General features: G+C 48.4%; 1 protein-coding gene across 1 annotated transcript; it reads left to right on the top strand.

Annotated features, from left to right (window-relative positions):
* The first annotated feature begins 3,075 nt into the window (after nucleotides 1–3,075).
* Nucleotides 3,076–8,364, top strand: CYP1B1 (cytochrome P450 family 1 subfamily B member 1). The gene is given in 3 exon segments (NM_001159684.1): nucleotides 3,076–3,428; nucleotides 3,848–4,891; nucleotides 7,776–8,364. Coding segments are annotated over 2 exon segments (1,632 nt in total). The 5' UTR covers nucleotides 3,076–3,428; nucleotide 3,848.
* Nucleotides 8,365–12,565: the final 4,201 nt, after the last annotated feature.

Below are 12,565 nucleotides of genomic sequence, written 5' to 3'. Positions count from 1 at the left end.
CTTTGTCTAAAAACTATACAGTATTATTCAGGAATTATTAACAGGAGGTCTTAGGAACAGCCTTGGGTTATACTTTTGAAAATAGTAATTTACTTGGTTTAAAGGCAACTCCCATTTGCTCTGTTTCTGGTAGAGATACTAGGTTAGAGGCTTTGAGATATGCTGATAGCTCAGAATTGGCATAAGCCCATGGACAATTCCAGTCTATTAAATTAAAAGCCTACTGAGAGATTGATGGGTGCAGCAATCTTGAACTTAATTATTAGGCAGGGGTTTTGCTAAAGCTGGACATTGTAAGGTTATGAAACTCATTTCAAAGGATGTATAGGCCAACACAATTCTGGGAAATTCTGGGAAACCAAAGCTTATTCACCCCGTTGCTCAAAAACAACTTTATCATGGATTGGGGTACTCCATTATAATGTACGAAATCATTTTGGGAGAACCTCTCAAAAAGTATTGGAGACTTTTACAAAAAGTATTTTCTGGGACGCCTGGGTGGCTCAGTGGTTGAGCACCTGCCTTGGGCCCAGAGTGTGATCCTGGAGTCCCAGGATCGAGTCCCACCTCAGGCTCCCTGCATGGAGCCTGCTTCTCTCTCTGCCTATGTCTCTGCCCCCCCCCCCCGCCCCCGTCTCTCATAAATAAATAAGTAAAATCTTAAAAACAAAAAAGTATTTTCTTATCAGGTCAGGTATTTTGTTGGTTTCAGGCTCTCACAAAGTCTAATTTTCAGACACCTCTTCATGTGTCTTTATTTTTTTATTTTTTTTTGTCTTCATGTGTCTTTAAAATTTAACCACTTGGGGCACCTGGGTGGCTCAGTGGTTGAGTGCCTTCCACTCAGGTCCTTATCCCAGAGTCCTGGGATCAAGTCCTGCATCCAGCTCCGCATAGGGAGCCTGCTTCTCCCCCTGCTTAGGTCTCTGCATCTCTGTCTCTCATGAATAACTAAAATCTTATTTTCTTTAATTAACCACTTATTTCAAGGTCATAGTCCCCAGGTCTCTCTCATCCAATTTTATTGCAAAAGGTGACCACACGATTTCTGCTTTTTGATCCTCAGAGACCCCACTTCTGTAAACAAAAACAACCATTTGAAAAAAATTCTTCCAGCTGATTTATTTATTTTTTTTTTTTTTGAGGCAGGAAGGATGGCATTTGTGCTTTTTTTTAATCTGAGGATTTCCTTCCACAAGAACTTGTACGATGGATCTGAAATGGGACTCAGATTCTGGATTCACCTCTTGATAGCTGGTAAGAGGTGAGGAGAGGTGAAAACCATCAAACATTTCAGTTACTTCCTTGAAAAGAGGAATCATTTAAAATTATATTGTATTTTTTAATTTTTACTTTTTCAGAGAGGGAGGAAAGAAGGGCAGAGGAAGAGAGAGAGAAAAATCTCAAGCAGACTCCATGCCCAGTGGGGAGCCAGACATGGGGCTACATCTCACAACCCTGAGGTCGTGACCTCAGCCTAAATCAAGAGTCTGAGGCTTAATAGACTGAGCAACCCTGAGCCAGGCGCCCCAAGATTACCTAAGATTATATTGTATGACTGTAATTGTATCATTGCAGTGTGTGTGATCTTGGTTAAGTCACATAACCCCTCTGAACACCAGTTTCCATATCTATTAGCTAAGAAACAACTGAACAATAGAGATTCTCAGCACGAGGAAAACTCAACGCGCAGGACTGTCTCGAGGTCAACGCCCCACTTTTATATGGACGCTTGGGGATCCCGGAGGCCTGGAGATACAAGTCCCTCCTGGTTAGCTACCATCCATCCCACCCTTCCCGGGGCTCGCCCTTTCCCCAGCCTTCCGAGAAGACCTTTTTCTCTGCAGGGGCTTGAAAATACTTTGTGCCAGCCAGTGAGGAAGGGCGCAGCCCGCGGGGGAAGGTGCCGGCCGAGCACGCCCCGCTCCGCATCTCGCGATCCGCCTACCCGCCGCCGAGTCTGGGCGCCCGCCTCTCCGGCCAGCCCGGGTGCGGCCGTGCGTGCGCCGCGGAGGGTGGTGGCGGCTCGCACCCCGCCCTGGGCCGCCGCCGCCGCCGCCCCGGCGTGTCAGGTGCCGTGAGAAGCGCCCAAGGATATGACCAGAGCCGACGACTTTCCAGAAGCCGCGCACGCAAGGCACAGCTCCGCACGCAAGGGGGAGGCGACAGCAGAGGAAACTTTCAACCCCATAAAGTTCAGAGGCGCGAGATCGGCGCCCTCGCCTCCTCCTCCCCCTCGGCCCTCCCCACCGGGGCATCCGAGCGTGCTCCCTCGGCTGCGAGCCCCCGCCTTAGCCCCAGCGTGGTCCCGGGCTCGGGCCGCGGGTCCCCGACGCGGGGCGGGGGGCGGCGCCACCTGGGGGCTGCTGAGCGGGAAACCGCGACCAGCTGCGTCCCGCTGGCGCTGGCCTTTGTGTGCCAAGCGCGGCCGGGGCGCGGGGGCCGGGAGCGGCGTCCTTGGGGACTCTCGGTCTCGCCGCTCGAGGTGGAAGGAGAACCTGGCGCGCCGGGGGGCCTCATCCGAGGGGCCTGTTTGCAAGGAAGTTACAATAAAATAAAACAGCTGGGGATGCTGCGAAGGCAACCGCCACGCAGACGCGGCTTCCCGCGTTCCCCAAACTGACAGGTTCCCTCTCCCGGCCTCGGCGCCCAAGGATCCCGAGCGGGTCCATCTCGGGCAACGGAGCTCAGGCACCGAGAGGGGACGGGGGGTGTCAAGCTCCCCGGGGGGCGCGCTCCCCCCCGACCGGCAGGTTCTGTTCCCAGCGCGCTTCAGGGCAGCAGCGGCTACGATGGGGAGGGACGGATTAGAGTGGTTTTCCGGGAAACGGGAAGTCCGCACTGCCGCTTGCAGCAAAGCCGCCAGCCACCGACCGAGGCCGTCGGGGAGCATCGCGGCCGCCTCGCGTGACCGCGCTAGCGCCGCGACCCGGGTCGGGTCTGAGCCCCCGGCAGCGTCCCGCAGGCCCCGCCCCCGCAAGCCCCGCCCCCGCCAGGTTCCGCCGCCGCCTCCGACGCAGACCTTAAAAGCCGGGGAAGCGGGATGGCGCGTTTTGACTCTGGCGTGACTGCGCGCACACGGGCCACGCCCCTGCGACAGCAGCTGTCAGACGCGCGGGGGTCCTGAGGCTGGGAACCGGCTGCACCGGTCGACCCCCCGTCTCAGCGCGCACTCTGTGTGGACACCCCCGCTTTGCCGAGGCCCCAGGTGCAGCGGGGCTCGCGGCAAAGGAGGCCGCCTGCTCGGTCCCCATCCCAGTCCCAGCGCCCCTGGCTCGGAGGCTCCAGAGTGGGTGCTCTGGCTCCCGGAGCAGCAGGTGTCCAGGCGAGGCCTCCGATTTCCCGGGGACTTCTGGCCCTCCTCAAAGGCCCCAGCCCTATTACGGAGCCGTCCATCCCGCGCCGCCGGAAACCGCGCCACCTCGCAGGTCAGTCTGTCCGCGGAGCCGCCTTCCCGCGGCCTCGCGGGGCGGGGGTGGTAGGCAGTGAGAGGGGACTGCGCGCCTCCGCCTGGATGCCCTCCGGCCTGCCCCGAAGTGCTGGAACCGTTACACAGCTGGGGGTTGAGGTGGGGACGGAGAGTCCGGGTCACGGAGAGGCGGAAGCATGCTCTTTCCCGTCTCCTCTAGGGGATGGGTTTGGGATGGGAAGAAGCGTCCTCCGCTGCTTCCCCGGAGAGCCCGCCCCGCCCCGCCCCGCCCCGCCCCGCCCTGCCCTGCCCTGCCCTGCGCGCGACCTCCTCGCTTGCCAACGGCTCGGCGTAGCCCGGCGCCAGGGGTAGGGGCGCGGGGCGCCCGCTCCTTTCCCTGCACACCTGAGGGCCACGCCTTCGCCCCTCTCTCTCCAGCATGGCCACCAGCCTCGGGCCCGACGCTCCCCTGCAGCCGAGCGCGCTGTCCGCCCAGCAGACCACGCTCCTGCTGCTGCTGTCGGTGCTGGCCGCGGTGCACGCGGGCCAGTGGCTGCTGAGGCAGCGGCGGCGGCAGCCGGGGTCCGCGCCGCCCGGCCCGTTTGCGTGGCCGCTGATCGGAAACGCCGCGGCGATGGGCCCCGCGCCGCACCTCTCGTTCGCGCGCCTGGCGCGGCGCTACGGCGACGTGTTCCAGATCCGCCTGGGCAGCTGCCGGGTGGTGGTGCTGAACGGCGAGCGCGCCATCCGCCAGGCGCTGGTGCAGCAGGGCGCCGCCTTCGCCGACCGGCCGCGCTTCGCTTCCTTTCGCGTGGTGTCGGGCGGCCGCAGCCTGGCTTTCGGCCAGTACTCCCCGCGCTGGAAGGTGCAGCGGCGCGCGGCGCACAGCACCATGCGGGCCTTCTCCACGCGCCAGCCGCGCAGCCGCCGCGTCCTCGAGGGCCACGTGCTGGCCGAGACGCGCGAGCTGGTGGCGCTGCTGGCGCGCGGCAGCGCGGGCGGCGCCTTCCTGGACCCGCGGCCGCTGACCGTGGTGGCCGTGGCCAACGTCATGAGCGCCGTGTGCTTCGGCTGCCGCTACAGCCACGATGACGCCGAGTTCCGCGAGCTGCTCAGCCACAACGAGGAGTTCGGGCGCACGGTGGGCGCGGGCAGCTTGGTGGACGTGCTGCCCTGGCTGCAGCGCTTCCCCAACCCCGTGCGCACCGCCTTCCGCGAGTTCGAGCAGCTCAACCGCAACTTCAGCAACTTTGTCCTGCGCAAGTTCCTGCGGCACCGCGAAAGCCTGCAGCCCGGGGCCGCCCCCCGCGACATGATGGACGCCTTCATCCTCTCGGCGGGGACCGAGGCGGCGGAGGGCTCGGGCGACGGCGGCGCGCGGTTGGACATGGAGTACGTGCCGGCCACTGTCACCGACATCTTCGGCGCCAGCCAGGACACGCTCTCCATCGCGCTGCAGTGGCTGCTCATCCTTTTCACCAGGTAAAGCCTCGAGGAGGCGCGGGCGGGCCTTCCTTTCCTGCCGGGTAAGGGGTGGGGGGCGGTAGGATATGCTGAGGTCTCCACGCACGCCCAGAGTCTGGGGTTTCGCGCCAGCTCCCCACCTCGCAAAGCTGAGATCGCGGCGCGAAAGCCGGGCTCGGGAAGGAAGGCACAGCGCGGGCCGAGAGCGCGCCCCCGCCCCCCGGCCTCCACCCAGCGGGGACCCGCCCGCCCGCAGCTTTGATCTTGTGGTTCGCTACCTCTCCAAGTGGGGGACAAAGCTATGAGAGCCCCCTGAAAGGCACGATCTTTTAAGTGCCCGCAGATCAGCCCCGGATCTCTGCCTCCCTGGTACAGCAGGAGCAAAATTGGCACAGTTCCAAAGAAAGGGCAACGGGAAACTTGTTAAGTAAACCCAGCAGCTAGTCGGCTGGGCCGGCCCTCGGCGCAGATCGGAGCTGCCAGCCCGGCGCAGGGAGCGGAGCGCTCGGAGGCCGGCCCCGCCGACCCATACCCGGCACCGGAGCTTTCGGAGGGCGGCCAGAGGCCGGCAGGTTGCGCTGGGCTTAGGGGAGCGCCGCGCTAGTTGCGTTAGAAATCCCCGGGGGAGAGCCGGAGCGGTCGCTTCTCGGAGCGCAGAGCAGCGCCTCGACAGGCGCGCGGGAACCCGGGCAGCGCGAGCGGGCGGACTCCCCTGGCGCTCGGGCCCGCCGCCGAGGCAGCCTAGCCTAGCCCCCCGCGGCGCCCGCCCGGACTAAGGTCGCCGACCCTGGGAAGCTGCGCGCAGGGAGCCAGCGGGTTGCTGGTATAGGGTGCTGCCAGACTCAGAAAATGAAAAATAAAATGTACACAGGGCATATTCTTGCTGAAAGATGAACTATTGTTTACCAGAAATTTAGATTTAACATAGCAGCCTGTTTTTGTCTGGCAACTCTGCTCCAGGAGCAGGTGTCTCACTGTCTTACTTCACTCACGGCAAATGCTTGGTTGCCTTGAAAGACCTGAGGTCCTGGTTGTGCCGTTTCTTGGCGCAGAAGGAAGTGGAGGGGGATGCCGAACTTGCTGGCAACCCAGAAATTGGAAGGCAAAGGCTGGTTCTTTTCTTATTAGAAAACCTGCAACCTATATATATATATATGTCCTTAGATCCTGTGCGACTACTTTCGTAAGTCGAATTTCTGTGTATTTAAAATTGCTTTTCAGTATTAAGAGCATGGAAACCCATATGGGCAATGAGCAGAAATCAAATAAAAACAAGTCGATAATAGATCAGGAAAAAGACATCCTAAAATGATATCAATAGGTCCTTTGCATCCCACCATAAGCTTATCATCTTCTGAAACTTCGTTTTTTTTGTTTGGTTTGTTTTGGTTTTTTCCCCATCAGAAACTGAATTGGGCAGCAAAAGTAAATAAAACAATTTTGGAGTCACTCTATTCAATATAGCTGATGAATACATTTTTCTTCTTTTTAGTGAAAACACAGTACGAAGGAAGTTGGCAAATTACACTGCCCATTTTGGTATGTGTTTAAGCAAAATACAACCATGGCCATTCATTTATGTATTGTCTGTGGCCGCCTTCACAGCACAAGGCAGAGCTGAATAGCTGTGACAGAGGGAGGGTTTGGTTGGCAAAACCTAAATTTTTAGTATCTGGCCTTTCATGGAAAAGTTTGCCGACCCCTGAAATATGATGAAGCATACTTCATGAAGTTCATGAAGCAATTTTTAAAATCACCCATAATTTTATACCATACACGCTTACATTTTTTTTCAGAGATGCAATAATTATTTACTTAAAAAAAAAACTTAAGACATTTTCATTTAGTGTAATGGACATTCTCCCATCTTTTAAACTTTATTTTAGTGATTTCTGATGGCCCCCTAGTATTTTTGTCATAATAGCACCATTACGTATAATCGCTTCTTTTAACATTGTTGATTGCATTTTTAAAATTTCGGTGATTGTTGTAGTTACATATTTTTGTACCTGTTGTTTCCTGCACATACGTATCTAGGCGTGGATTACTGGGTTTAGAAAGTGGGGGAGAGTTACCCTTCTGCATCTTGCTTTGTACTCAGATTTTGTTTTCCAAAAGGACAATACTATTTGTATTGCCAACAGTAAAGAAGCATTACAGTTTGTACCGTAATCTTTCTAACATTGGGAATTTCCTTTTAAATTTAAATTTTGAGGATTTGTAGCTTTATCTATCAGGATAACCATTGTGTGCGAGAGCAGTGTGTATGCTAGAATTTATCCCAGGAGATGAGAGAAGAAAAGGGTCTGCTTTTGGGGCTGCTTTTTTGCTTTTCATGGGCCCTGGATGCTTTTGCCTCTTTAGACTGTTTGCCCCTCAGAAGATCTTAGTGACATTTTATTACTACATTGGAATAAAGATAAATATGTCAAATTACATATTAAAACATTTTCTTTAATCTAACAGGGTTTTTTTTGGTGTATGTTCTGATTTTGAAGGAAATGAAAACATTTTCACGAGCCCCTGAAAAATTTTGCAGGTCCTTGGCATGTCTGCTGTGCCTCATGGAGAAGCTGGCCTTGTCTGTTAGGAGCTTTTTCAGGCTAGAAAACTTCAGACTGTTTTTGACTTACGATAGGAAAGAGAGCATTACCTATATGAAACTAATTACGGGAAATATAACTATTGATTTATCCATCCTGTGATTTAGTGAGAAATGAGGAAACTGTTTTGGATTTTTTTTCTTTTTGGGGGTCTGGAAGTACTAACTCATTAATGAAATAATTCATTAATTCAGTATTCATTCAGATAAAGAAAGTGGAATTAAAGTGCCATGTGCTTTCTAGATGAAAGAAGAATCGATTTCCCTTACTTATTTTCTCCTGTGTTAACGACCAAACAGGTATCCACAAGTGCAGGCTCGGGTCCAGGAAGAATTGGATCAAGTCGTGGGTAGAAACCGGCTGCCCTGCCTGGATGACCAGCCCAACCTGCCCTACACCATGGCCTTTCTTTACGAAGGCATGCGTTTCTCCAGCTTTGTGCCCGTCACCATTCCTCATGCCACCACCACCAGTGCCTGTGTCTTAGGCTACCACATTCCCAAGGACACAGTGGTTTTTGTTAACCAGTGGTCTGTGAATCATGACCCAGTGAAGTGGCCTAACCCAGAGGACTTTGATCCAGCCCGGTTCTTGGACAAAGACGGCTTCATTGACAAGGACCTGGCCAGCAGCGTGATGATTTTTTCAGTGGGCAAACGGCGATGCATTGGGGAAGAGCTTTCCAAGATGCAGCTGTTTCTCTTCATTTCCATCCTGGCTCACCAGTGCAATTTCAAGGCCAATCCAGACGAACCCTCAAAAATGGATTTTAATTACGGTCTGACCATTAAACCCAAGGCATTTAGTATCAACGTCACTCTCAGAGAGTCCATGGAGCTCCTTGATAGTGCCGTCCAAAAGTTACAAGCTGAGGAAGACTGCCAGTGAAAAACCAGAAGCATGCTAAAATTTTACAAGTACTCAAGTTTTGGGGGGATAGGGAGTAGAATTTTCTAGCTCCTCTGGGCCACTCTCTCAATTAGCCTCTAAAGTGAGCATGAACCAACTGATCCGCAGGTGATGTGCTTCATGCGTGTGTGCTCAGATGAGCACTGGGCTCCGAAGGAGCTCCTGGAAGAATCAAAGAATGAAAGGATCCAAAGAATTTTTACAGAATATCGAGTTCTGATAATAATGTCTTGAGGGAGCATGTACACACACAAATGACCTAATGAAGAAGAGTTTTGATAACCATGCCTTCGTGTACGGGATCCAAGCTTGATGTTCTGCGTGCTGAAATCTGCTCCAAAGCAAATTGTAGTTAGCCAAGTTTCAGAATATATTGCTGAATATGCAAAGACAAATAATTTCCATGTAAGACATGTGATTGAGGGTAATAAGGGAAAAGGGTAAAGACCAGGAATTCCCCCTTTCTCACCTCTTCAATAAAAAATAGCTTAGTTAGGCTGTAGTTATCTATGGATGGATTTATCTTTTTGCCTACTGATACGCTTTCTTTCTTGGGGGGTAAGTCCTAAAGTCATTTACTCACAAAGAAATTAATGGTGGTTGATTCACTGATTATAGTAGCTGTTCCAGTGATGTATTCTGAATTTTAAAAGTATAAGTTGTTAAATTGTAAAAAAATTCCAAGCCAAAGTCATATCTCTGTTGTTGCCAAAGTACAATGTCAATGATGAGCAAAAAAAAAAAAAAAAAAAAAAAAAAAAAAAAAGATTTAGCAGCCTAGCTAGGCTTTATCTTATATGATTATAATGCACTGATTTCAGTAAGTCTTATAGATTAAAAAAGTCACCAAATACTATTCAATGTATTTACATATATAATTATCCATAAGCAGTATGTATTAGTTATTGTATTATTAAATAGTATTAATTATTTTGGTTAAGAAAAATTTGAATAAGATATGTCTTTCCAAAAGAAAGACCAATCAAAAAGTACAATTCTGGGCTCAAATATGTGAAATGAGCCTATTTTGACATCATGGAAACCAAGATGAAGCAAAATCCATTCTCTCATCTGCAACTTGAATGAGAACTGAAAAATCTCAAAATTGGATCTATAAGATGTATTCCTTATTACTTTACAACATATTTTCTAAAATGATATTCATAATCTAGAATCTTTTTATGAAATCAATGTAGTTACTATAATTCCAACCTCTTGGCATGCTTACATTTTAATTTTAAAACCATTCTGATTGTTGAGTTCCAGTTGAAGTTACTGGAAATCTGACCATTAGCCTATGCAAGGCAGAGAAATTTAACCTGTGTCTGCTTGATGAATAGTGAAAAATGCAATGAATTATCCGGATGTTCTCTTTATTAGAGAACCAGTGGGGGAGGTGGATTCCCATCATAAAAGGCCTAGTTTCTCTTTTAAGTTTTTTAAAAATAGCATTCATGTCTGTGTTTTGGAAAGTCAGAATCAGAAGGTCCTGTTGGGAGACTGTTTTGAAGATTGCATCACATTCCAGTGGAGCTGATCAGATCAGGTGTGCTGCTCAGGATGGCCGGCCCGGGAGCAGTCACTTTGGTAACTGTGAAAACATAAAGCCTGAAGGAAATACGTATGTTCCATTTATGTAAAGAGCCTGAAAACCTTAAAAACAAAAAACAAAAACAACACCACATACTGGAAGATTGCAAAAGTTCAAAGTGAAGGTTGGAGCTTTAACTTTCATTGTATGTGAACTTGCGGAGGAAGGTATACCGTATCCTGAAAGCTTACTGCTTCTTACATTCTATTAAGCTTTTGGAATCTTTTAATTAACATTATAAAGAGAAGAATGTCTGACGTATGTGTGTTGCGGTGGTGAGAAAAAAAAGCAAAAGAAGGAAAGGAAGAAATATGGTTAAGCCTTTCTCCACTCATTCCAAATTAATTCATCTGAAGCACAAAATTTGAAGTATGAACACTTAGAAAAAAGATGATTTGTAGGCCGATGTTAAATCCCAAGTAGACTTTAAAAAAAAAGATCTATTTTGTAATTTGAAATTCTTTGATTAATAAAAATTTCATATAATTTTAATCAATAAAATCTCATAGCTCTGCCTCTTGAGTATGGAGAACTGTGCCAGTATTTTTAAAGGCACTAAATCCACCTGTAGAAATCAGGCTTACCCAATACCTTAAAATTTTTTGTCACCAGCCATTCCAAAACATGACTACCCCCCACTCCTAAGCAGGGCTGAAATAGTGATTGTTGGCTGCCCTAGCCCACTTACTCTGAGACATATGTGGTACCAAGAGTAATCATGTACCAATCTGGATGCCTCATTAAGTCAACCAAGTCCAGATGTGCTCTAATCTGTGCGAATGTGGGCTCAGTTTGCTTGGCACTTCTAGCAATGGAAAAGCTGTACTTTATAGGAGGAAGTAAGGTGGGCTCTTGGAGGTCACCTAGCTTATTTAATACAACTATTTTATGTTTTATAATCTAGTTAAAGGAAGGATAGCAAAACCAAAAACAAATTAAAATAACCAAACTTGGAGGCCACAATAATCAGGCTACTGGTTTAATCAGAAAACCTTATTTCTTCCAGAGAAAGAAGGTATTTGCTGGTCACTATTGTAGTCAGAATATCTACTCCAGATTATTGTTAATAGTTCAAGTATATCGTTTATTAAATACTTCCTTTATGTATTGAAGCTTTGACTTTGCAAGAAGATTGCTTTTTTTCCAAACAAAAAGATGTCTCAGGTTTGTTTTGTGGGTTATCTGAAAGCTTTTTTTTTTTCTTTTTTTCCTCTGAAAGCTTTCATGTCTCAGAACTTAGCCTTCACCTGTGAAATGCTATTACGGCCTTAATATGTCCTTATTAGATCTATATTAGATCAAATAGTTGCATAGCATTTATATTAATTTTATATTTTTTAGCTATGACACACTGTGATACTCTGGTAGATGCTTATAGCTCAATGATAATTTTTTATTTAATCTTTTCTTATTTTTGTATTTTATCATGTGTGCTTTTAATATGTACAGAACAACTATAATACATAGTTGTAACTGAAATACATTTCAGAGGCACAGCGTTAACATGTACCTTTTACTGTTTGATATACCAGATTAAAAACATTTTGTATCTGTAATTACCTGTAACCGGACACCTTTACCAAGATAATAAAAATCACTCTTATAATCTTGTTATGGAATTTTACTTTATGTTGTAGCAAGTATGCTATATCTTTTTCAACATGCATCCATTCATTAATGTATCCATTCTTTTCAACTACCACTTATAAGTGCTTAAATTAAAATGTTGCATTATGAACATTTTATTTGGCCATTTGACATTTTAGGCTGCTTGCTCTTTTTAAAAAATAGGCTTTTAGCATTCAGTTTCCTACCAAATTCCTAGTCTCTATATTTTTGAGTTTATGAGAACCAACACAGAAGTTAAATTTCAGTGGCAAACATCTAGAAAAGTGGGAGTTAATTTTTAATTTTGAAAAATAGACCAGATTGAGATTTTAAAGACTCTGATCTTTTATTACTGCTTCATCCAAAAAAAATGCAGAACACATATTTGTCCCTCAGCAGCACATCAGTCCTTTCTGTTAGTATTTCATTCATTTATTTTTTTTCCTTTTGTCATGAAAACTTCTGTGTGTGTGTGTGTGTGTGTGTGTGTGTGGTGGTTTTGTTGTTTTTCTTTTTTTTTTTTTTTTTTTTTAATTTTTATTTATTTATGATAGTCACAGAGAGAGAGAGAGAGGCAGAGACACAGGCAGAGGGAGAAGCAGGCTCCATGCACCGGGAGCCCTGATGTGGGATTCGATCCCGGGTCTCCAGGATCGCGCCCTGGGCCAAAGGCAGGCGCCAAACCACTGCGCCACCCAGGGATCCCTGTTTTTCTTTTTTTTGAAAGCTTTTGTTTTCAGTTTGGTTGCTATACATTTATTCATTCATATTTAAGGTACGTGTGCTTTAATTAATAAATGCAATTCATGTCCAATAAAAGAAAAGAGGAGAGCATTCTGTCCTGTAGTATGTGGAAATATTTTCTGCTGACCTTTTTACCGGGTAAAAGATGTGACTTCACAGAGCCTCTGCTGTGATTCTCCAGGCTCTCACTGCCCCACCTGCACAGATGGCAGGGTGTACGGTGCCAAGGGTTCTTAT

The sequence above is a fragment of the Canis lupus genome, chromosome 17 (genome assembly GCF_011100685.1).
Source record: "Canis lupus familiaris isolate Mischka breed German Shepherd chromosome 17, alternate assembly UU_Cfam_GSD_1.0, whole genome shotgun sequence".
Lineage (NCBI taxonomy): Eukaryota > Metazoa > Chordata > Mammalia > Carnivora > Canidae > Canis > Canis lupus.
The sequence above is the reverse complement of the archived record's forward strand: the minus strand, read 5'-3'. Positions and strand labels throughout refer to the sequence as shown.